General features: G+C 43.2%; 3 protein-coding genes across 5 annotated transcripts; 1 reads left to right on the top strand and 2 right to left on the bottom strand.

Annotated features, from left to right (window-relative positions):
- Nucleotides 1–1,025: 1,025 nt before the first annotated feature.
- Nucleotides 1,026–15,493, bottom strand: LOC132257221 (putative ferric-chelate reductase 1 homolog). 2 transcript variants are annotated; one of them, XM_059754052.1, is made up of 8 exons: nt 15,382–15,493; nt 4,700–5,167; nt 4,316–4,635; nt 3,732–4,258; nt 2,981–3,224; nt 2,790–2,902; nt 1,738–1,869; nt 1,026–1,668 (listed from the first exon to the last, which is right to left on the bottom strand). In XM_059754052.1, exons 2-8 carry the CDS (start codon nt 5,134–5,136, stop codon nt 1,531–1,533), a joined length of 1,911 nt encoding a protein of 636 aa, XP_059610035.1. In that variant the 5' UTR covers nt 5,137–5,167; nt 15,382–15,493; the 3' UTR covers nt 1,026–1,530. The 2 variants fall into 2 exon arrangements, with proteins under 2 accessions (XP_059610035.1, XP_059610036.1); XM_059754053.1 differs by having other exon boundaries at nt 1,738–1,851.
- Nucleotides 15,494–17,482: 1,989 nt separating this feature from the next.
- Nucleotides 17,483–18,919, bottom strand: LOC132257290 (protein SEC13 homolog). Its single transcript, XM_059754139.1, has 2 exons — nt 18,199–18,919; nt 17,483–17,839 (listed from the first exon to the last, which is right to left on the bottom strand). Exons 1-2 carry the CDS (start codon nt 18,832–18,834, stop codon nt 17,540–17,542), a joined length of 936 nt encoding a protein of 311 aa, XP_059610122.1. The 5' UTR covers nt 18,835–18,919; the 3' UTR covers nt 17,483–17,539.
- Nucleotides 18,920–19,087: 168 nt separating this feature from the next.
- Nucleotides 19,088–24,114, top strand: LOC132257289 (PX domain-containing protein kinase-like protein). 2 transcript variants are annotated; one of them, XM_059754137.1, is made up of 4 exons: nt 19,088–19,442; nt 19,504–20,037; nt 20,705–21,595; nt 22,628–24,114. In XM_059754137.1, the coding sequence occupies exons 1-4, from the start codon at nt 19,341–19,343 to the stop codon at nt 22,919–22,921; spliced, it is 1,821 nt and encodes a 606-aa protein (XP_059610120.1). In that variant the 5' UTR covers nt 19,088–19,340; the 3' UTR covers nt 22,922–24,114. The 2 variants fall into 2 exon arrangements, with proteins under 2 accessions (XP_059610120.1, XP_059610121.1); XM_059754138.1 differs by having other exon boundaries at nt 19,405–19,446.
- Nucleotides 24,115–25,227: the final 1,113 nt, after the last annotated feature.

Below are 25,227 nucleotides of genomic sequence, written 5' to 3'. Positions count from 1 at the left end.
ACTGATTTGCATCCTTCGCATTGTGCAGCCAATGGCATGTGCTTAATTGGGGGGCAAGTGAGGCTAAGCTGAAGTGCAGCAAAAAAGGGTGGCAAAGGTGAGGACAAGATGTGTGAACGACACAGGAAATTGAATATTAATTATAGTCCAGGAAAAGGTGTCATGCATCCTTTTATTGGAGCCATCGTGCAGAAAAGCTCCCCACATTCAGCGGCGGAGCTTTTTTTGCACACCCCCGCAAGTGTAAATGCTGTGCTGCTTCACCGTGATTTTCCATCCACTTTTTTCCACCCTCGCTGAGTGCATTCTGTGGGCGGAATGGGGGGGACTCAATGGGAGACGGAGAGGTTTGTATATGCAACGATATTACTCTCCAGGTGGGGAATTGAATTAGTCTCCAGGCACTTCACCCCCGTGGGCGCCTTTTTACGTGAAAATCGCCCCGTAGAAAATACATTGCGAAAGCCACAGGAGTCGATGCAATGTGTGGAAAATTCAATTAGAAATCGATCATGAAGATTAATCGCGAGGGAGAGGGATTTATGGGTGAAAATTTCATGAATAATTTCATCATTAAACTCCGCACTTGGAGTGCGTGGAGGGAAAGTTTGGCGAAAGTGGATTTTCCGGTAGGATTCATTAATGCTTCTTCAATGTCTCAATGGCTCAAAGTGACAAATTTTCGCAAATTTATTCACACACACACACACACAGTGACTGAGGGTGAGATTTATTTGGGGAGGATCAAGGAGATTATTGGTGTTTTATGAGGCAACATGTTATAATTAAAAGAAACACAAGGAAACACACAATAAACCATAGAGAAATTATGATGAACGACCCTCAAATTGCCAAATTATTGCTGTGCCATCGGGCAAAATTGTGTGAGACATGCACAAGATGCTACTGACCTCAGAGCTCTCAACTCTCCTTCATCACGGAAACTTTCAGTCATTTGTCAATTTATTGATCCACAGAATCAAGACACTTTCCTCCCCGTTGTAACTCACATTCCACTAAAGCTATATATGTTATATGGTTTATTGTATATAAAATTAATAAAAATTACACAATCTTTTTACATTACAAAAAAAAAACAACTTAACAAGTTACTAAAAGTATGAATTATGTACAGACTCGTATTATCTGGCGCAAGGCAATCGTGAATTGCAATTCCTGCATGTTTTTCTTTTTGTAGTCTCATTAAAATTAAAACCTCTCATTTTTTTTAATCTTCACCTAAATTTATCAAGAATAATACTAATAGACATTTTGACATGAAAAAATAAGATATACAAAAAGAATGGAAAAACACACAATTTGTGATCATTTAGTGGAAATTTGTGATCTCAAAAGTAAAATCGTTGCGAAAGGACATAGATTTCGAGGATGCATTTGAAAGAAAATTGTGCGTTATGGCCTCAATGAGTGTCACACACTCTCTTAGGTTAAATGCATCGCGCGCTTTGTGATGATCTTCAAGATGGAATACTGCTGGAAGGGGGCGAAATTCACACAGGGCGACACACTCTAGTTGCTGATTTTGGTTGTGATCTCACTCACGGCCGTCTCAATGGGCGCCAGCACGGAGATAACCACCAGAGCGATGGTGAAGAGTGTGATGATCGTGAGGTAGAATCCCAGCAAGATCTTCCTGAGCCGTGAGTACTGAAAACAGAGCGAGAGAATCACGCATTGTAGTCACAGACCTTTTAAGTTAAGAGATTGTGCACTTACCGGAGCATCTTGCTTTCTCTCCGATCCCATTGAGCTTCTGGATGGCGTCATGTCGGTCATGGGGAAGGCAGTAATCCTCTGGCCGCTGCTCCTGTCACTGGCACAGCCGGCAATCTGTGCCCACAAAAAGATCTAAATACTCGGGCATTTTGTGTGAAGCTCTTGCAAGCATCATTGTGGGTTAGTATGAGAAAATGAAGACCTTCTGTTATGCTCCCTTTCCGCATTTTTTTCCACATACACACATTCATTCGCACGAGGGAAAATTTGGGGTTACTCTTCTCATTCACATCGCATTCTGCATGCAAATTCCAATGCCTTGCGCAACACCCAGAGTTGGTCAGTTGAGGACTCTTCAACAATAAAAGCTCTCCCATCTGACAACTGGCAACTCTGTATTCGCACACACACACACACGAGAGAGGAGGACTTCATTCAGGTCATCAAGGCATTCAGGAGCAAACCACCTCAAAGTACAGAGAAGTCTATTTACATTTTCTGCGGCGTGTACAATTATTTCGAGAATGAAATTGTACAGTTGTTGTTTCTGTCTAGAGTAAAATCCACATAATTTCTTACACTCCAATGAAAAGCCCAAGAAATTGTGTTCGCTCAACGAGTGGAAGTGCATGTTTTAAGGCTTCACAATGCACTTTTCCACTCGCCCCCCAAAAGAATTCTCATTATACATTTCCATATAATGTTTTGCATACAAATTTTCTGTCTATATATGGAAAATCATATTACAGATTGCGAGAGCGTCATGAGATAAAAAGCTGACAAGATTTTGAGAAAGTCTGTAGTGTGGCAGAAAGTGTGTTTATGGTGAATATTTCATCGTGATTCCATACAGCTCGATGGCATGATGGAGTTGTTGAGTGTTTTGGGGAAGAGTTATAACATGCAAACCCAGATGCAGACCATAAATTCAACCCCCATTGCAAATTCCTTGGCATGGCAAAAAGCAACATCCCCCACCATATACACGGGCATGTGGGGCGAAATGCAACAAAGTTTTGCGAGAAAATGGACAGAATTTCAAACGAACTCACCGAGAATACGAAATGCATGAACACGTGGAATGCAACAAATGCCACCAAAATCCAATCCATCCACTCAGGAAGTTCCGCTCGTGGTAGTTTTACGGCAAAGAAGATGGCAACGACTGCAAATAAAATGTGTTACAACATCAGACACACGCTCTTCTTTGGCTTTTACGACCGTCGCGAAGAGAGATACTCACTGGCCAGAATGTGGGCAGCGTTGCCGCCGAACCAGTGGCCCCAGTTGAAGTAGGGTCGATTGGAGCTGCCCGGATGCGGCCGGAAGAATGCCCCGATCGGCTGGAGGAAGCATATGATGGTGGTGACGAGACCGAGGATGGCGTGCGGATTCTGAGCCTGCGACCAGCCCTGCACTTGCACGAAGATGATAATGAAGCCCGCCATTGTCAGTGTCCACGTGCTCACCATCAGAACGCGATGCCACTGCGGAGGAAAAGTCGTTGAACACCGCGAAGCTTAAATACGATGTTGAGTAAACACTTCTTTTATAGCTTGGCCGTATAATTTCCCCGGTGACCAAATATTTGCCTTTGTACTCTGCAGTGTGGATGTCTTTCTACCGGGTGCACTGTGGTGTATTTGCTGAGCATCAGATTTCGCTCAAAAGACTTAATTACAAAACACAGAGCGTCCAGAAAGTTTGCAGTGTTGCAAGCAAATCGCGACATCCGGTGATGACAGAACTAATTGAAATGCAACACAAGAAAGACTTAAAGTCCAAGACAAGAGCCCCGAAATATATCTCATAATTGATGCACCCGGTATTTTTCTGCAGGCAGAAAAAGAGTGAGAAACTCTTGCGGAAATTGTGTGATTCCATGTGAATCGACAAACATAAATGTTAAGTACATTAATTATCCGACAATGAATCCGCTGAACTAATGTAATTCACTCACTTTTTGACCGTGAATCAAGATCAAGATCACTCACCGCAAACCATTGATCCTTGCCACACATTTGGCTGCCCACCCAGGTCTGCTTGAAATATCTGGCGATCAGAATGCCGGCAGAGGCTGTGCCAATCCATGCGACCAACATGAAAGCTCCGTGAAGACGATAGAGAAGCACAGACGCCGCCTCAAAGTTCGTGGGATCCGTGAGACGCGCCGATCTGCTGGTCGGTCTGAACATGATGTCGTGGAAGGCGATTGAGTTGTCACGGATGTTAGATCCCGAGCAGAGCAGGAGGTAGTACTCGTTGTTGAGCAGATCGAACTGCTTTCCCATCACCGTGCTCTTGGCATCGCGCTCGACGTTGCAGTAAATCACGCCGTCGCTGAAGGAGGAGTTCAGGAGGCGCAGGTGATTTCCGGGCTGTCTGATGGCACTGTAGGGCCTCGCCGTGGTCCAGGAGGCATAAACATTCACCACTCCTCCCTGAGGGATGCACTCGATAATCGAATCGTCCATCATGCGATTGTCCGTGGACAAACCAACTGCGACGTAGGCGGGATTCACTGGAAATAAAGAGCACTTAACATCTCAAGTTTTGGTGATTCTCTTAATCTTCTTACTGTGTCCGGATTTGAGCTCAAAGTAGAATCTCTCTCCTCTCGCCGTGACTGTCGTGATGACCTGACATTGTCTGGCACTGAGGCAATTGTCCGGGAAGCCGAAGCAACTCTTGGTCGTCCCACAGCCGTCGTAGATCGTGTCAGTGCTGAGGATCTTGGACTGCACAGGCGCGGGCTCGTACACTGGCCGGGTGGATGAGAATGGACGGCGGGTGGTGGAGATTCCTCCAGTCGGAGGCGCTGCTCCGCGAGGAACCACTTGCACAGGCTCAGATTCAATGCCCACCCAGAAGTGAGCGTAATCCTGAGCAACAGTCGCACTGCAGAGAAAACCCAAGAATTAGAGAATCCGCTTGAGTTTGAGACTGAAGCTGAAATACTCACTTGAACACTACCGGTCCAAGATAATCCTGGGGAGCTTCCCATTCGACTGAAATTCGGGACTTCCCACTGGGTGACACGTGCGTGATTGTATTGTCCTGACCATTGCAATTGATGAGCTTCACCAGACCATCGCTGGTGGGGTTGAATCTTCCCACAACGGCATAGGGCGGCGTGACGCTTCTCGCCTGCAACATGAAGCCGCCGAACTTCAGCTCCGACGTGAGACCCTCGATCTCCACCAGAAGCGTCTGTCCCTGGCCCACCGTCGATGCTGTCGTCTGGATGTCAAAGGGAGACACATCGTTCTGGGGTGGAATTCCGCCCCCGTGGAAGGGCATCAGGGTGAAGCAGACACTCTCAGGCGCTCCATTGGGCAGCGGCTGGCTGAGATGCAGAATGACCAGCAGGACGGTTGACAGGAGGGCGAATGATAGCATGTTGACGCCTCACGCCTCACTCTCTCTCTCTCTGCAAGAATATCATAAGCAAAATGACGAATTGCAGTATTTGTCGGCGTCACATGGCCATTGAATTTTCAATACAACCACCTCTGGCCCAATTAACACCCTTCTCTCTGAGTGGAATTGATAGGGCTTTGCAGCATGCATATTTGCACCTGTCATCAAAGCGTCCAACCTCCTCATTGCACAATAAATTAACCCGCACAGAAGGGTATATTAATTACCCGCACCATCATTTAATATCCCACTCAAGGGGAGAAGATTTGTGCTCATGATGATTGAGCCACACTCGAGAGATCATGAATGCACTGGAAATTGAGTTGCAGTCAGAACTTCTGGAGAATATGCAAAAGCTTTCATGGGCTTTCATCATATGGTGGGGGTCCTTTGGAGTGGATTTGAGGGGGGTGGAAAGAAGGCAAGAAATCAAATTTGGCTTAACATATAAAATCGCTCAAACGACCACTTTAAGTGTCTCTTCCCCCCCAGAAATTTGAACATGAGAGCACCATTGAAATGCTCATAAATAGTAATGCATTCCACACGACAGCTCGCACGTCGTTCCAGCTCAAATTCTCTGCCTTTCACATATGAATGAACCCCTTGCATCCTGAGGAATGCCACAGAGACTTTTTCAGCTCAACGTCACACTTCAGCTTCCTATGCATCATATCTCCCGAGAGGGCTTTCAATTCGGATGGGATTTGAGGTGGAAACCACCACAGTTCGGCGCCTCAGAATGCGCTCAGGATCCTGACAAGAGTGGCAAGGAATCGATCAATTGTCCGTGGAAAACCATCTAAAATTCCACATGCAAAAGGATCAATTGAGGGTTTAGTAAAATAACCACAGAACCAGAGATTTTGCACAGTGCAAAAAATCCCCTAAAGAGGGTGGAATTTATCATCTTTATGATATCTTCGCCAGTCGCAAAATAATCGATATTGCGCCGCAAGACGCTCATAAACTCCGCCTTCGTCACATTAACACCGAAACTTCACCCCTCCGGCCTAATCCACCCCGATGGGCATCACTGTGCGGGGTGAAAAAGGCTCTGTCCGCCCGACGTGAATGCACTAAATGAACACAATATGTGCCATGTTCACCGAATTTATTCATGAGGCGGTACGCATAAAAGATTCACACAATATGCTACAATATGCTGTTCCACCCCCGAGTTATTAACACTTGCAGCAAGAATTGTGTGAAGAATTGAGTGAATTTCGTGCACATTTGAAGAGATGACCGAATAACTTTCCCGCGTGTTTGTGAGACGAATGTGAAACGTGTGATAATTAATTAAGCAATAGCCGATTGTATTTTATCCCTCTTGCCTTAATAATTTATTCAATGTGTCCACAAAATTAAATGATGATAAATTTGAACGCTTCGCACGGGGAAAAGTGACAAAACGGTCGATACAATTCCCAGTTAATCCTCTCTCTTATGACATAAATAAATAATTGTCCACTCGGGAAATATTGAATATTTAATTAAATAAAAATTGAGTGCTTTTCCCAGGGAAATTCACCTCAAAATTGAGACTTTTCAACCTATCAATTGTGGCTTTTAATATAAACACTTTGAAAATAATAATCAAATCTGTCGGGAAATGCAGTAAAAACAGGTGGAAATGTCCATATCACGAGTAACTCTTGTGAATTCTCTGAAACCAATGTGGATGAGGTCAAATTAGGAAGCAATTAATTCACTTATTCCTCATCATCGGGTAATTTATCTACAATGCTTCAACATTAATGATGCAGCTGAGCTATGAAATGAGCTGCCAATGGGCAATATAAAACAATTGAGACTCTCTCTGTTTATCGGGGAAAAAGCTCCGGATATTGATAGAAACAAAAAACCTTTATCGAAAAATTCCACTCACTGCGGATTTCGCCATTCAATAAATTTTCAACCATGCCAAAAAACAGTCAATTTATTTGCTAACTTTCCGAAGTGATAATGTGTAAAAGTGCTGCCCAGATTAATGCTCTCGGACCACAAAATATTGGGTGTTTATGCGAAGAAGGTCGCGCGACAGCGCAGTTGTGAGTCCGGTGTGGATAAATGACCTCAGACGCCGGCTTGTGGTCAGTGGGTTCACCGAATATATAGCGTGGCTTGATTGATGCGGGTGGCCGGCGCCCCTCTCATGGGCAATCGATCCACTTCCCGTGGGGATGGGAGCTTTATCAGCGCCGGAGCTTTTCTGTTCTCGCCTCTTCTGGGTCACGAATTTACTTAAACGGAAGACAATTACAACCGACAGAGTTGAGATGTATGAATAGGAAATTTCGCCAGATTATCATAAAGATGAGTAAGTAATAGTGAGTGGTGAGTAGTAATAAGTAGATAGAAAAGGGATTTATTGCCAATATTGCGGTGTTGATTGGAAACGCAGGTTGAGTGTATTTTACACAAGAGTTGATATCAAAGAAAAACTCCCCAATCGTCATCTAAAAACTACACCAGCAATGCTCTCTCAACTCTAGACTGAACTCTTAGCATTGAAAGAGAGTATCTTATGATGGCGAGTGTGAGTCAAATATCAGACTTTTAGCTCGCCCAGAAAGACGACAGAGAAATTTCTTATGTAAATCTTCACGGTGAAAACGAAGAAAATTGCTGAAGAAATTCACCTTGTCGTGTGAAATATTTTCGGAAGTTTTTCATCACAGTAAAACCCGTTCACTCTTTCTCTCTTTCTTTCTCTCCTAAATAGATATTGAGTGAGCTTTTGATAATGTGTCTGAAATGAAAACCATTTCACACTCGAGTGGCCGAAAATGAAGTGCTGTGCAAGACATTTCGGTATTTATGGGGCAACAATTGGACTTTCAATGCTCTGCACTCCAAACTTTGCTTGCCAATGGCTCTGAATGTGGAACCTTGAAAAGTGCCGGAACTGGAATTGTCCATTGAATTGGGCAGGGTTTTTGCCGAGCAATTGCTGTGAGTGAAAATCAAACCACATTCTACCCATCAATCCATGTGAGAATTTTATTGCTTCTGCAGAATCATCATCTTCCTCTTCCAACTCCCTCAAGCATGACTCACACGCACATCAGGGGCTTTTCCAACTCGCTCTCTCGCCACCAGTGATGATTCACTGTGCCAGCAATATAGGGAATTCTGACCAGAAATTGTCTCACATCGCCAATTGTTCGTCTGCTTGAGAGACAAACACACACAGACGTAAAAGGAAGTGGAATTTATGCCATTTTTGTCACACAGGAAATTATATTCATCGCACTTTTTTGCATTGGCGCGCGAGATAAAAATTCAAATTCCACCGCGAAAACATTTTTTCACCATCAGTTCATGTTTTTGCCAAGCAATGCCCCAGAAATTTGCCTCACGGACACCTTTTTGCGCCACAAATAAATGTGGAAGAAGAATGTGCAAAAATTCATACCAACAAAACCAAAAAAAGAAATGCGCTGAAGACAAATCGTATTTCAATGGGGATTTTCGATGAGTCGATTGGGCAAAAATGCTTCTCTTTTTCCCCCTCTTTTGGGGAGTTGAACTAATTAGGAGTTACTAAAATTAGCCAGTCAGTGAGACCCCGATATTGGCGTGATGGAAATTGAGACGATTGCAGAGGAACAATTTAATTAAGATCAAACCATTTTTCGCTACCGCGTTTGCTGAGCAAAAGGAAAGTGATTTATTGATTTGATTTTTCTGCTGATTAATGCCATTCTTCCTCTCTGAAATTCCTCCCAAATAATACCATCATGTGCGTGGAATTATTTCAATATTGAATTTCTCACTCTCTCTGTCTGATCGTCAATACAAATATTTTTGCAGCTCCCCTTCGAATCGAATAGAACCGGCAAAAAGGGGCGAACAAATAGCCCAAAAGACAGCCAATTATTACGAAAGTATCTACACATTTCGGCATCGTCAATTTGTGGGCATTGTAAGCTCTCCTGCGGAGTAATTCCATCATGGTGAGTAAATCATAGTCAAAGAGAACCTCCAAAAAAAATTATCATTCTTCATGTCGGTGTGTTGTTTTTTCAGCTATAAGTCTCATATAGTCAAAATGTGTTTTTTGGGGACCCATTTGTTGACGATAAAAAAAACGAGCGGGTAAACAGTTGAATAATGGTTTCCAGCAGAAAAATAGAATGTATAGAGAGAAAATTCTCAACAATTGAATTGTATTCACACGTTTTGTCGTCACTGGAAAGTGAGTGCCTTGCATTTTATGCAAATTGCCCACAAATTGCTGGACTGAGGCGGATTGTGCAATAAGTTTGGAGAGACAGTTAAATGACTTTCGATGTCATTATATCAAAAATACTTTGCGCGCAATGCTTGGAAAACTCTTTTGGTGCGGATTTGGTGCAGAAAACAAAGTGAACTCAAGTGTTGTGACATGGAAAAGGTGTTTGAACTGCGCCAGCAAACAATGGACCACCAAAAGGAAGGGACTAAAGCTCGGCTCAAGAATTTTTCCTTCACTCTCTCTCCTTTGTCACATCGTAGAGAAAGCAGTGAATTTCCACGGAAGAGGATCATCAATCAATTACATGGGTTATCAGTGATTGATTCTCCATCCGTCATGTTCAATGCTTTTCATGACAAAACCCACCCAGAATGGGCTAAAAGCTCCCCCACGGTGACTCCCAAAGTGACTTGATGGAAGCTAATTAGCGTGTGCTTTGACACTCAAATTTTCATGAGATAATTGATGGTGAATTTCGCACGTTTTTGCACTCAAAACTAAAAGTGATATCATGGCGATTAACATGCGCGGAAGCCTCAAATCGCTTCCCAAATCCCACGAGTTTGTAGGTGACATTGATTCGGACTTATTAGGGATTTAATTACACTGTTTTGGATTGTTTGGCAAAACACTGTGAATAGTTATGGTAATTTCTCAAATGATCTTCAGCCCACACATTGACAGATAAGTGACGAAATAATTACATTTATCTGAACACTTCTCGTGTAAAGTGCAATTTCAAGTGCAATTTAGAGATGGAGATTGTCTTGATTGGATGTTGTGTGCTATCAATTATGATTTCAACATTTCTAGTGGTCAAATAAGATAATGAAGCTTCTGATTTCGACTATCTAATGATGGTTAATTTGAGCACATTTGAGCTTTTGCTGTCAATTCTGAGACCAAAACTCTTTCAAAATCATTATAATAAGTTACATTTCGTAACTTTATTGATTGATGAAAATGCAGCCCAGAAAATTGGTTCCAGAGATTGTCTTTTGATACACAGAAACATACCAAGAAATCTCCTAAAAGCACCCACTCAGGTGAATTTCCCATTTGTAAATTAACTCATGGAGACACAAGATGGGATTTCTCGAGAGTCCAATGGAGTGGGGAAATGCCCACAATTCAGCAGAGTGCTAATTTCTCCCCAGATAAATTTAACAGGTGTGTGCGAGACTGAATTCCGAAGGGGATTTCGAAAATGTGCTAATTTTCTTCAATCGCACACAAGAGATGTATTGAATTTCAGCAAATACACGACAATAGAGTGAACGGAAGCAAGATCAATGACTCTGTCTAATATATTTTCCTTTCGCTCGAAATAACTCCACATATCGATTTCATTAATAATTTCCCAGAGAAATTACTTCTTTTGGAATTGCAAACAGAAATATCCATCGAAGAAATTGGGTGACTGTCATATATAATTTTATCTGATGTGGAAAATCAGGGGAGAATTGAAAAGAGTTGATTGCATTTTATCGCCGCGCGCCTGATAAGCGAAAAAGTCTTGAGATTTTGAGTGTCAAATAGTCTATTGAAAATTCAACCATATCAGCTGCTTGTGGTAATTAAGAACTTGAGACGATTCCCATTGTTTCGTCATGAGTCAGTGATACATGAATTTATTGGTCTATCGAGCACGTGATTCAATTGAATTGGCGGAAAATGACAGAAGATTTAACTTATGTTGCATCATTTCCCCAGTCAATCACACATTAATCTTTCACAGAGCTTTTCACTGGATTCCCCAAAAAGGCGCCACACTCAGATTCTAAGCCATGAAATCGCCAATCAGTCTCATTTGTCAGAAACCAGAAGCTCACCGGCTTTCCGGTCTAAAGCACGCGAATGACCACCGAAAGTCGCCTCAGTGCCTTTTATTGATACTTTCCAGGTGAACAAGGAAGACAAGTGGCGAGAGGAAAAGTGTGTATATCTTAAAATTTAATGGACTATTAGTCCAGTCTCAATAAACTATCAAAGTTGTTATGAAACAATAAAAGCATGAAGAGATTTTAAACGCGCGCAAGATGTGAAAAAAAGTGAAAAATCATTGGGCTGAAAGAACGCCAATTAGTCAATTTACATAACGCACAATTACGTTGCGGTGTTTTCCCGCATTTTCTGTCATTCGATGGGAAATAATGAGGAAATGTTCTTGAGCACAGGACATTCACCTTTAACCTCCACAGCAAGACAGACAAAAAGCGCGCTCTTTCAGGTGACGCGCGCTTTCCTTTCCGCAGGACGAGAATATATGAAGGAAAAACCACATTGCGCCAACTTTTATGTGGCAATTAGTGGCAAAATGGGATTTTTGGCAGATCAAATGACTCATTTTGTACCAACAATTAATTATTATACTTGATGCCTTGTGTGTGTCATTTCGCCCAGAGAACACTTCTTTCCTTGACTCTGTTTTGTCTCATTATCTTCACGATAGGAAAATTGTGATGTGACGACACAAATTGCAGTGAGTCACTGGAAAATACATGCTTGTTGAAATCATTCGATGAGTTGAATATAATATTTATATGATAAAAGCAACAACTTAATCGGAGGCAAACAATACTCACTTTTTACGGTAGTTTCAAACAATTACCTTACTAAAAAATTAAAACTCTGCGATTTATTGCAAAAAAAAATAATGCAAAAAATCAAAATGAGAAATTTATTCATGCATTTTTCACGTGTCATTTCATTTGATAATAATTTTTTTTACCAATTCCTTCCAATGCCTTGTAAATGTGTTATCAGAAATGTTTTCTCAATATCACAAATGCAATTTATTTTAATCATTCTCCACTTTTTTCATTACCACTATGATCAACATTTAGCGTTGCAAAGTTAATATGTCTTTAAGCATCTTTTCCAGTTTTCTTCACATGTTCTTGAATTCTTGAATGCTCAAAATGTGTCCATGAGCGACGGAGTTTCTGTGTTTCGTTATCTTGTTAATCTTCGTGCATTTGCTATTAAAATATGTGTGACTTTTTTCTTTTTCCACCATAAACCATCAAAATGCATAAATTCACCTCACGTTCTCTGCTTATGAAAATTCAGAAAATTCAACTTTTCCCACTATGTTCTTCTAATCCATCGATTCAATAGATTTAATGTTATGCAACTGGGCTTTTCTTCTCTTCCATCGCGAGTCAGCTGTACACTTTTGACTCAAATCTCTTTGCCTCTCCCAAAAATCGCGTTAATTGCCAGTGAAAGCAGTGGCTATTAAATCAAAATCCTCTCAATTCACCGACACACGAAGAATAAAAAACCATCATTTGCTGTTGAATGTAGATCACAAAATCGCGCGTCAATTCGCGCAAAAAAAGCGCCCAGAAAGACTCTGTGCAAGAGAGACGTTGGGTTTAACGGCAGTAACATTTCATTAGCAATGCAACGTGAACCTGTACAAGACATAATTTTTTCCTGCCATTAACTCTTCTCCCCACCACAGACGCACCAGCGACGGGCCCAATTCCGAGGTGGGGACTTGATCAAAGCTGACGCTGTGTTTTGTTGAATAATTATGGTGATTTTTTCAGCGCGATGGACTTGCACGCTTCACGGAAAACCGGTTGCCGCGAACGGGCACGTCTTCTGAGCGGCCTGAGAGACTTATATTGACGATGTGACGAAGAAGAAAAATGGGCCCTCGACATTCCTCAAGCCCTGACAAATTCGCGATGAGCCAGAAAATAATTTTTTATTGTTGTCACAAGAGCGAAAGACACCTCAAAAGATTGCTTGAAAGCCCCCCACAAAATTGGGGTCTTTGGCTCTTTTCTGTGACAATCCAACACACTCAAACACAGCGGAGATTGTTCATTCCACGCTGCTGACCATGTCGCACACCAGACATCACCTCTGCACAGAATGGAAACTGAGAGTCCACGAGAGCTTTGGGCGCTCGAAAAGCGAAACTCCGATGAGAAATAGGTCAGTTTTCGATGTAAAGCAGTCTCACGAGCCGCCAAAATACACCCATTGATCGCCGATTCGGGATTTTGGGGTCAAAATTAACATTCCACGGGGCACAGGTTAAAGGATTCTCACGCAATTTCGGCATTACGCAGCCTTGAGAGGCGCGCTTTTAACGACTGCCCAAGGAAGGGAATTCCATCGAGGCCAAGAGAACCCAAGAAGACATATCAAATGTGGCGCAGTGAATAAATTCCCGTCTTGATTGGAATCTGGGTGTTTAAAAAAAAGCCCATTAAGGCAAGGTTCTTCTATTCAACCCAATCTACTGGCCATTTCACAGCTTCACAGTCTTGTTCAACTTCTTTCTGTGGTGAGAACGAATGAAAACCCATTTGTGTCGCATTGACTTCTCAGCCTCCAACACAGAGACAAGAAGTGCACAAAAATCAAATTAAACCGTTTTCGAGCATGCAACACAAGCACACAAGCAGCAAAGAATGTTGAGCAATTCACGTTGATTTTCAGGCACACAAATCAAAACCACATTTCGCATTGGAATGCACAGCAAATTCCCTCCTAAACACACCAATCTTGTGGCTGACGAAGGCTCGATAAAGAGTTGGATTGGAGTGTAATGGGAAATCCGATAATGTTATATTTTTACTATCAATTCTCGTGATTGATTGAAATGACTTTGAATACTGATGACCTTCGATGGAGGCAAATCAGAGAGTAAAAAGCAAGAGAAAATCTCAAATAACATGAGTTTTCATGACTTTTTTCCTGACTTTATGGACAACAGAACGACCAACTAAATTGCAACTCTGTGGACAATTTTAGTGGTTTTCACAAAGTCAAAGAGTGCTGTCGAAAGTGTCCAAAAGTGTAGCTTTAATGGATCTTATTTCCTTGGCAAAGTCATTATGACTCATGTAATGGACTTTTTTCTTTGCAAATTTTTGGTAATTCTTTTGTGTTTCACCATCAAATCTTTCGTAGATCATTAACTTAAAGACACTGTTTGAGAAATTCAAGCTCAATTCATGCGATGTTGTGAGATTCTTGAGTCTCTTGAGACTCCTTTGAGATGATAATGCAAGAATTTCTGCGCGATCTTCTTTTGCATACGCCTTCAGTTGATCACTTCTGAGAACCGCAAAGTAATTGCTGCGTTATTGCACAATCGCAGTTGCCCAGCGATCAGTTGATGATCGTTCGTGTGCAATTTCATTAGCAACACCGTTTTTTATTATTATTGCAATAAATCACTTTATAACTTTTAAAAGTATTTCAGGTATTCAAATGCTTGGGAAAACACTTCTGTCTTGCATACAAATTTGCAGGCACCAATTTCACAATATAGAGACTTTGGGGACAATAAAAGAGATCTCAAGAAGTGGCACAAGAAGTGACAAAACAATTTTCAGCGTACGCGAAGTAATCGCGCCCGATTTGACCATGATCTTGAGGGGTTTTTTTTGCCATTCAATTCCTCACTCTAGATAGCGATCTGGTATCCAAAAATCAGCGATCAAGGCTAGAAGCCATTAAAGATCGATGCTGCGAAATGTATTTCTCATTTCCGCTCGTTTCTTGGGCAAAATTTGACGCGGGATTTTCCGCCAATTTCACACCTGTCAGAGTGAGAGTGAGAGAGAGAAAAATGGCCCAGCATTTTTTGTCCAGCATCCAAATCTTGAGCACAACTTCAATGGCGCGAAATATCTAACAAACACACCCAAACTGGATGTTTGCGTTGTGAAAAGTGAATGGATGACATCATTGAGGAGAGCCTTGAGCGGAGCAATTCGTGATCTCTTACCTCGGATCTCGTGTCTCTCAATATATTTTTCGCACAGAAATATTATATGCATTCCACTTAATTGGCGCGCTCTCAAACCTGTTGATTGTTTGCGCGCGCAAAATCCCATGGAGATGCCCTAGCGCGAGGGCGTCACAATTCACTGAATCTCCTCTGCGTCTCTGCCGCAAGAGGAGCGTCTCCCACCCAGCTTCACCCACCCAGAAAAGCAATCAACTCTCACCTGGGCTTCGAACTGCACAAAAATTCACTCTCTTGGCCTGCCAAAAAGAAAAACTTTGAGGTTTCTTCGAGACTGAGCGCGCGGCACTTGTTCACTTCGTGCTTCTCGAGTTGTGACTGAACGGCGGAGCCGTTCGAGTGGTCAGGGAGCGACTTTTCACACACTCAAGCACCTCAGCAACCATCTCCGTCTCGCTCACTCGTCGCCGGGGGCTCTGCCCCACTCCCCCCGCGCCCGTTCCAACGCATCGACGCATCGCGCGCTCGCGGAGAGTCTTCGGATGAGCCACGCGGGATTTCCCAGCTCAAGACATCACGAGGAAGGCGAGCGATCGCCCGCCAAAGGCAGCAGGAAAAGCCCTGACGATGCATGAAAAATGTAATTTGTGCCTTTCATTGGAGTCCTTTTGTGTGCTAACGGCATCGCATCCAACACGAGCACAATAGCAGAAACGGGCTTTAGTTTAGAAGAGAGAAACACTATTGGGCTTTGGCATCAAGGGGTCGATATTACAGAAGGAAGTGGTGTACAACTCTGTCGAAGCGTTAGGAAAAGGAATTGGTCGAATTTTGCACTGCAAAAGCTTCTGTAGCAACAAATTGAGGCATTTCCTAAATTATTTTACTTAGAAAAATCAAATTCTTTTGCTTTTCTAGGTTATGTGATTGATTTAAAACAGATTCTGATGATTAAGCAATTCTCAAAATCATCTAATTTGTGTTTAAGTTGTGAATATTTCTTCTTTTCACTGCAGATTTAAGTACATGCTTTCAAAAAACTAAATTTCAAGCAGGAAATTGCTTGAAAATAACTTAAAAGTCAATCATAACCTCAAAAATATTATTTCAGTTAAGAAACATTTTGATTGTCGCTATATTTACTCAATTATAGGCATAAAACTATTCAAATTAATCCGAGAAAATGCCTTTAGAAGTGTTTCAAGTATTGAAAATTCTGCACAGGTGTACAAATTTAAAGCATGTTAATTCACCCTTGTTTTGCATGCTAAAAGGGAAATTTCAGCCAGTCATGTTTGAGATTGATTACACGAGAATGACGACAAAGTGACAATAAATAAATTGGAAATGTATAGTTTGTTTTACTAAGAAAATGAAGGAATTGCTAATGAATAATTACAAGATATAACAAGACAAGTAAAACCAGTTAAACATACAAATTATAGAACTTTGGATGAGATTCTTTAACCCTCTCACGTTCAATCTGGGATATATTTGATATTTTCCCGCCACAAAAGCACCAACAATAGAGGGTTAAAGTCTCAAAGACAAGCATGAAATGATGTAATCATTCTAAACTTATAGAATTGCATTTATTTTCCGCTGTCTCTGGAGAAGAACTTCTATTTTATGAATTCTTCAATGCGCTTTCATGTTTTATCATCTGAATATTTCACCACAAAGTCATGATTTTCCTGTCGCAATTCAACTTGCAACGCGAGTAAAGCATATCTAGCATTCCATTCCGCACTCTTTTCTTCAATTGTCATTGTAATACATTTTTCATAACGTCTTTACAACTCTTCCTTATCATTTATTACGGGGGAAAAAATACCTCTCTGAAAGCCACATTTCTTCGGGAAATTCTCCTGATCTTCCATCAAAGCTTTCAGCGTTATTTGCAGTCTAAAACTACTGATCCTTTAATTCCCTTTCGTGAGTGTTGCAGAAAGTAGAACAATAACGGGGATCACTTTTGGGGTATTCCTAATCAATAACGCGCGTGATTTAATGAGGAACATTCTAATGAAGGCACAGCGCGATAAGACAAACATCAATCTCTGATATCATTTCTTCTTCTTGCACTCCGAAATCCCCAAAAAACACCTTCTCCTCACGTAGTACAACTCCAGCCAGGCAAGCCTTGAGCGATCTTACATCATTTTCTGTCTACCTTTGCTGTGATAACGAATCGCAACTGCTCCAAATTAAGACTCACGGTGTGTCTGCGAATTAATATCAAGTCTGCTCAGCAGAGTGGAAAACGCCGGAGTTTTTTTTCGGGGGGGAAATTCTCTCGAGGAAATCAACCACACACTGATGATTTCCTCATTGACTTCCGCACATCAAGAGAGCAGCCGAAATGCATGAGAAGAACAGCGTTTATTGGAAAAAATCGAAAGAATTATGACTCCGCGCGCTCAGAGATTCTTCTCGGCGCCATTGCTGGGCGGATTGGAATCGTTGCTGATGCAAATCCACTGGCGGTCATTGTTCTCCTTCCACAGCGTTATGTTGTTGTCGCCGCCGGACACGGCCAGGATGTTGCCAGTGGCTGACCAGCTCACGTTCCACACCACGTCGTCGAAGACGTTGAGCACGGTGGGCGTCCAGTTGACATGGTTGTCGCTGCTCCACACGATCACGCGCTTGTCCTGGCTGCAGGAGGCGATCTGCGTGTTGGGCAAGCCAATGTTGGGCGCCCACGCGACGTCGCGAACCTGCAAAATGCAGAAAAATTAGTGAAATTGATCGATTGAAAATGCTGCACAGGAAACACTTAATTTTCCCCATTTTTCGTAAACAATTTAGGCAAAATTCAGGTATGAGTGTTGAGAATTACTGTTTAACTGATTTCAGTGACGTCAAAGAGCTCTTGTAGCTTTTTGTGCGTAATTTCGACAAGTTAAAAAGAAAAAAGGCACTATTTTAAGAGCTTCTGTAGTGAAAACACTCAAGAATTGCGAGATCATAAGATTTCTTGGACCTTAAATCGAGTTCTCTGCTTTAGAGACAGTTTAAAACGAATTTATAAGTTTAGCTTCGCCCATTCGGAAGCCACGCCCATTCCGAAACTCACCCAATCCGTGTGCAATTCCAGGCGACTCTCCTCAACCCATCGATCGCCGTCCTCGCGCCAGATCTTCACAAAATTGTCGCATCCGCCGGACACCAGCCGCTTGGGCGCCGGCGTGGCTCTGGCACTCTGGTCAAAGGAAGCATCCGGAAGCGCCGCTGGACACCAACTGACGGAATTGCAGCCGATGGTGTGCGCATTGGGGATGCGCTTCGCCTCCCACGTGTCCTGTGCCGTGTTGCACGTGAGGATGGAGATGGTGCCGTCGGAGGAGCCGCACGCCAGGATCAGGCCGTGCTCGGGCGGCGCCCAGGCCACGGAATTGACGGAGGAGTCGTGGTTGCCGTACTCATAGCACTTGCCCCAATCCTCCGCCTCCTTCCACACGATCACCTTCCGGTCGTACGAGCAGGACGCCAGGATGTTGCCGAAGCGCGGATGCGCCCACGCCACCTGCCACACGGGGCCACAGTGGCTGCGGAGCTCCGCAATCTGCCGGTGATTGCCGCCCTTGATGTCGAACACCTTCACGGTGTGATCGGACGAGCAGGTGGCCAGCCGGAGGCCGTAGTAGTCCACCTCGGCGCTGTGGATCAGATCCTCGTGGCCCGTGTCAACTGAATTTAGCACCGACACCATTTTCCGGGGATTTTCAGCGGCAGGAAAACAATCTGAAGAGCGACAACAGGATCCCAATGACGTGTCGAACGTCAACGGCGCGCACGCGATGGGGCGTATTTTACGCGTAGAGAAGTGCGGTAGATAAATGCTGCGGCTGCAAAAATTCCCCAAATATCAATGCAGTCACCTTTTCCTGAATTTCCCTAGCCCAGGATCAATGAATTCGCTGTATTTGTGGCACTTTTAGTGCATTAAAGAGAATATTTTACGCGTGTTTTTATTTGGGTGCTGGAGCGAGCTCTGGTGGCTGGTATCGGCACTGCTCGTCCATAAAATTTCGTCGCTCAGCCTTCTTCTTCTTCTTGGCCGTGGCGCCAGTCTCGTTTCATGGTGGACGGGCGAATTGCGTGAAAAATTTTTCTCTCGTCCTCGGGCAAGCAGAGAGCGTGCAAATAGTGGTGAAAATTGCGTAAAAGTGCGCGGAATGGGCGGGAGAAGATGTCTCGCAGTGGTGGTGACTCCAAATGGCGATATTTGAGAAGCGTATCGAGCGCAAAGTGAACCTCGACGACACCCAGGAGATCCAGTGTCGCATTGAAACGGCGCAGAAAGTCGGCGGACACACGGTTGGTGCGGGAGCTCCGCGTGGCGCCCCACAGAGTGGCTCATGTGTCTCCGTGCTTGCAGGAGTACGTGCTGAGGGTGCAGCGAGGGCCGCTGACAGAGAACTCCTGGCGACTGCTGCGGCGCTACAATGACTTCGTGCACCTGGACAAGTGCCTGCAGATCTCGGGGATCGAGCTGCCGCTGCCCGCCAAGAAGATCCTGGGCAACATGCAGCCCGCTTTCATAGCTCAGCGTCAGGTCGCACTGCAGCAGTACATCAATCACGTGCTCATGAATCCCATTCTTGCATCGTCGCTCCCGACGAAGAAGTTTGTCGACCCGGACAGCTACTCCACCCCGTTCCACGACCTCGCCCTCCAGAACGCCTCCCTCTGCCTGCGGGCGGACGGCCAGTATGCGCTGGGGCAGAGTCTGGGGCCCATCGGGTGGCGCCTGCGGAAGCACTACTTCCGCGTCACGATGAAGCTGCCCTCGGGGCGCAGCTCGCCTGGCCAGAGCAAGCACCTCGTCAAGTCCATCTCGCAGAGCCACGCGCGCGGCGCTCCCGGCGCCACGGGCAACGGCAGCGCCGCCGCGGCGCCCGAGCCCACGCAGGTAAGAAAAAACTCCCGGAAACTAGTGATTTTAGGCCCAATTCCAGCGCAAAGACAGAGTCATTGAGGCTTATTTACCGAGAGATTTGATTAATTCCACTGATAAACTGGGAAACTTCTGGCGGAAATTTGCACAATGTGGAGGCAAAAGAAGGTCGAGGAAGTGTGGAAAATTTTTGCCACTGCTTCGACAATGAATAATCTGATGATTCACTCAAACAAGACATTAAAGGAAATGTTCTGGTGGTTCTGGTTAAACTGGCGAGCAGGAAAATAGCACAAAACGTTGAGTTTTCACAAAGTTGAATCTGTTTAATCTTCTCTTCAATGACTTGCTGTGTTTTGATGATTTTCCTGCAGTATTTTCTGAGTAAGAATAACATTTGAATGAAAATTAGGTGGGATTTTGGGTGATAACGAAGTTATCCGTTGTGATTACAGAGTGAATTGAGTGATTTTTCATAAAATTCACTCAATTGGGCTTATTATCATGCTGGCCACTGTGCAGTTCACAGCGTAATTTACATGATTTTGTGTGCATTTTATGCACGAATGACATGAATCGCTATTTTGGCTGTGAAATTAGATTAGAGCGTAGCGGAAATTTCGGAGTAATTGACAGAGAGAGAGAGCGAGCGTGATTGTAATTAGAGCTCCCCGTTGTGCAGGACGTGATTCTGGCGTGGACGGAATATGGCCCCGATAAGTACATCGACGACCGGGAGATTCACGCCGCGCTGCGGAATCTCGCCGGCGTGCAGCATCCCTACATCCAGCCCCTGGAGTACGTGACGAGCAACGACAACGGGGCGCTGGTGATTCGCAAGTTCTCGGCGCACGGCAGCCTCAAGGACATGCTGTGCTGCGTGCAGCCCGTGAATCCCTTTCTCACCAAGTACGGCAACCCGAAGGGGCGCTCGCCGCTGCCGCTGCGCGACGTGGCGCTGTACGGGCGGCAGATCCTCGAGGCGATTCGCTTCCTGCACTCCAAAGGGCTGCCCATTGGCCACATTCACGCCGGCAATGTGGTGATCTCCGGCGGCACGGCGCGCCTGATGGACGTGGAGAACTTCATCCTTGGCGTGCCGGCCTTCTATCGTCCCTTCTTCGTGCAGCACTCGAAGATCAGCACGTTCGAGGCGGTGGACGTGTACTCCTTCGGCCATCTGCTCTACGAGATGACCATGGGCTTCTCCCTGCAGGAGTCCGTGGCCAGACAGATCACCGACTGTCCAGACTCACTGCGGCAGCTGCTCGAGTCGCTGCTGCTCAGAGACTCGTGCAAGAATGGCCTGCCGACGCTGGATCAGGTGGCGCAGCATGCCTTCTTCCAGGAGCACGTGCCCAACTTCGCGGACGTCCTCGCCAAGGCCAGCAAGACGTCGAAGCCGCACCTAAAGTGGTCCACCACGGCCAAGGAGCAGCTCAAGATCGCGGTGCAGAAGTCAGAGCAGCGCCTGAGGGACGAACAGAAGTCCGTGCGCAACCAGAAGAGACTCGTGCGGGTGCAGGAGTGGATGAGTTCCGAGGAGGAGAAGAAGAAGATCAAGAGCAAGGCGGTGAGTTCAAGCTGGCTTTTATTTTTTTCTTCTTCTCTGGGTTGAAATGAAGGGGCGTTTTATTATGGGTTTTGAGCACACAACAGCGCGCAATTGAAGTGAGAAGTTTTGTAGTGGAAAATTAGGAAGAATTAGAGATTGAGAGGTTATCTAATGGACCAGAATAAGACATTCCTAAGCTTGTGTGGGACAAAATGAATGAATTTTCCTCTTTTTGCTGTCGAAATGCAATTTTTTAAGTTGACGATTAAGAAAAAAAAAGTCAGTCAAAGATCTTTACGACTGTCATAAGAGCTTATATGAATTAATCCTACGAATGTCCAATGAATTGTGTGATAAGACAAAATCTATTCACTTCAATCGTTCAGTTCTGTACTTTTTTTCTGCTAAAGAATTCCCCTTGGGAAATTCCTGAAATGCTTTTGAGTATCTTCTTACCTTCTCAGTAACTGAAATATTAATCTTAAAGTGATATTTCGTGCAATATTCTTTCGAAAGAATACCTCAATATCTTCAATCAATTCTATAGAGACATTTCTGGGGGTTTCCTTGAGGAAGTTTGCCACTAAATCGTGTCAATTTCCTCTGTCTGGGATTGAATGACCTTTTCATTCTCTGAATAAATCATTGATTTCCGCCCCCCGAAATATGCTCTGGGACGAGAGCAGCACATACAATTGACGCGAGAGAGAGAGAGAGAGAGTGAGAGAGAGAGCGAGGGAAATCCATCAAAGGGCCGAAAAGCCCAAGTTTATCGATAAATCAGTGGACTTGCTCCGCGCTGTCTCTTCCAATTTTTATCAGCACACACAATTGACCGGCTCGGAGGAAAAGCGAGGCTTTTGATGACTCATTAATTATGGAATGAGTTCATCCATTAAATAAGCGCGCGCGGCGAGGGTGGAAAATCGTTAACATCCTCTCAATTTTTATTTTTTTTCCTCCGTATCTCGCGGTATTGAGAGATTATTAACACACAGCATTGGATGATGGTGTGGCGGCGGTGTTTTTTTTTTTTGGGAATCTTTGCAGAAAATGGAGCAGAAACAGTCGAAGCTTCGTCAGCAGACTTCGTTGCAGCTGCAAAATGGTCCACCCGTGACTCCACTCACGCTGACCCGCTCTGACAGTGTCAACAGCGTCTCCACGTCGCACGAGACGGATTCGCCACTCCCGCCGCCACCGCCGCCGTCGCTGCCCAATCTGTCACGCACGACGGATGACCTGCGGCCGAGCACGAGCGGCGAGCGGGGGCGCTTCGCCCTGCTGGACTCAATCTGCAAGTTCAACAAGTCTTCTCTGCGGCGCGTGGCGTCGGACGATTGAGTGGACGATTGGAGATGAGAACTTGAGCGCGATGCTGTGCATGTCAAAGGTACATTCGGACCAATTTTAATTGTAGTTCTTAAAGAAAACAAACCCACGAGAGTTTAGAGAAGAAGATGATCGAGAGAGAAAGTGGGGAAAAATCAATGCAAATCGATGAAACATAATCAGGCATGAGCGCGATTCAAAGGCAGCACCGAAAGAGAATTCTCAAATATTTACAAAATAGACACAAAGAGAGAGAGAAAGAGAAGGAGAAAAGGAGGAGGAGAGAGAAAAATTTGTAAATCAAAAGGCACTAAAATGAGTTGCTTTCATCGTTACCAAATGGGGAGGGGAAGAAAGAAAGAAAAAAAGGAGTAAAGTGAAACGCATTTTCCTCCTCCAATTCCGCATAAATTGTATTGTATATTTCTTTCCTAATGGTTATTGGATACTTTCCTCATGAATTTTTAAAACATGCCCGGCATTTTATATTTAAAGTCACAGAGAGAGAAAGAGAGGAAGAATGTGATGAAAATGTGTGGAAAATTGTTATTCTCGCTTTTATTTTTACACCACTTTTTGTACAATTTCAATGTAAATTACAAATTTGTCTTCTTTTTTCGACACACACACACACATTCGGCATGGAGAGAGAGAAAAAGCATTTGCATGTTTGTTCTCTTGCATAATCAATTGTGCGGATGATAAGAATATAATATCATATTTCCTGATGGTTTAAAAAAAAACGAATTGAAGCGCGCAAAGCAGATATAAAGAAAATAAAATGCTGAGCCGCTAACAAAGAGAAAAAGATATTGAGCGAAAAGGAGGGAGAGAAAAATTAATTAAATTATAAGACTGCACCTTAATTGGAAAATCACTAGAGAGAATTGACGAGAAAGAGAAAATTATAAAAAAGTAGAGAAAAAAGAAAAGTTATGCTGAAATATTTGTGTGTGAAAAGTAAGATAGAAAAAGAAGAAAAAATCGTTCTTATAATTGTTGTGTCAAATTGTCTTACCAAAATACTATAATAATAAATAATAATAATGATGAGAAATTAAAGAGATAAAAAGAAATGTTCTTAGAGAAAAATCCTTAAAGAAAAAGATGCAAAAAAATAATCTCCTTTAAATGTAAAGAAATTCCCCTTAAATTAACCACACTTGTGAGAGTGTTTAAAAGGAAAGTACATAAAATATATAAAATTGATGTTTCTAAATGTGACACTAAAAAAAAACAACCCAAAATTTCCCATTAAACAAGAGAAATGATTAAAGATAAATGAGATCTTATGATAACAAAGCTTGATGTTTATGAAAAAAATTAAAAAAAAATACATTAAAATTGTGGAAATTGACGCGATGGAAATGAAGTTTCAATTGAGTTTAAATCCTGATTCGACGGAGAAGGAGAAATATGAATGTTTTCATGCATAAGAAATTGATTTCTTCAACAATTTATAAAATCACTCAAATTCCTTAATATTTCTGTCGTGTTGCTTTTCACGATGCAAAAAAAAGATCACAAATTATTGTGACAGAAAGAATGGAAGAAAAACTAGAAAATAATATTTACGTATAGAAAATAATGAGACAAGAGAAAAAAGGACAAAAGACTCACAAATTTGGTGAGGAAGTTAGTTGAAGATAAAGAGAAAGAAAAAGTGTAACATTTAGTCAATATTAGTTAAAATAATGGATATTTGTGCATCTTTGGCGCTGCGGTGAAATCAATATGTTCGCCGCCAATAGACTCGAATGCAAATCATCCGGCCTCTCTGGCAGAGAGTGAGTGAAGGTGGTTTAGAAATAATTCAATTTCCTCGACTTTCACCACCCCCGCGCGCCCACCTCGTTGTATTTGTACAGAGAGAAGAGAAGAGCTCTCAAGTGAGTGGAGGAGATATGAAAAGTTTTCCAAACATGCCGTCGCCCTTCCGATCGATACGACAACAACACTCTTTACCGACAAAATGCCATTACACCTTTTGCTTTCATGTGCTCTAGAATAAGCGGAAGACGAAGCGCGGCGGAGTTCATCCTCGTGGGGGGGAAAAGAAGAGAGGCCAAGGAGGAAAAATATAGCTTTATGTGTTTTTTATTTAGACAGCACGAGTGGGAAAGAATGGCGCAGAAGAGGAGTTTATTGTTGTTATTGAAGTGATGTTTCTATAATATTACGAAGAAGTAAAAGAAGTGAATTGAGAATTACAAAATGAGACGTGATAGTGATTAACCCAAAATGTATATTTTTTATTGAGAGATTTTACGTTATTATTTCTTTATTTACAACACAAATAATTATTGCTGTAAAGTATT

This window comes from Phlebotomus argentipes, unplaced genomic scaffold (assembly GCF_947086385.1).
Source record: "Phlebotomus argentipes unplaced genomic scaffold, Phlebotomus argentipes genome assembly contig_42, whole genome shotgun sequence".
NCBI lineage: Eukaryota > Metazoa > Arthropoda > Insecta > Diptera > Psychodidae > Phlebotomus > Phlebotomus argentipes.
The sequence above is the reverse complement of the archived record's forward strand: the minus strand, read 5'-3'. Positions and strand labels throughout refer to the sequence as shown.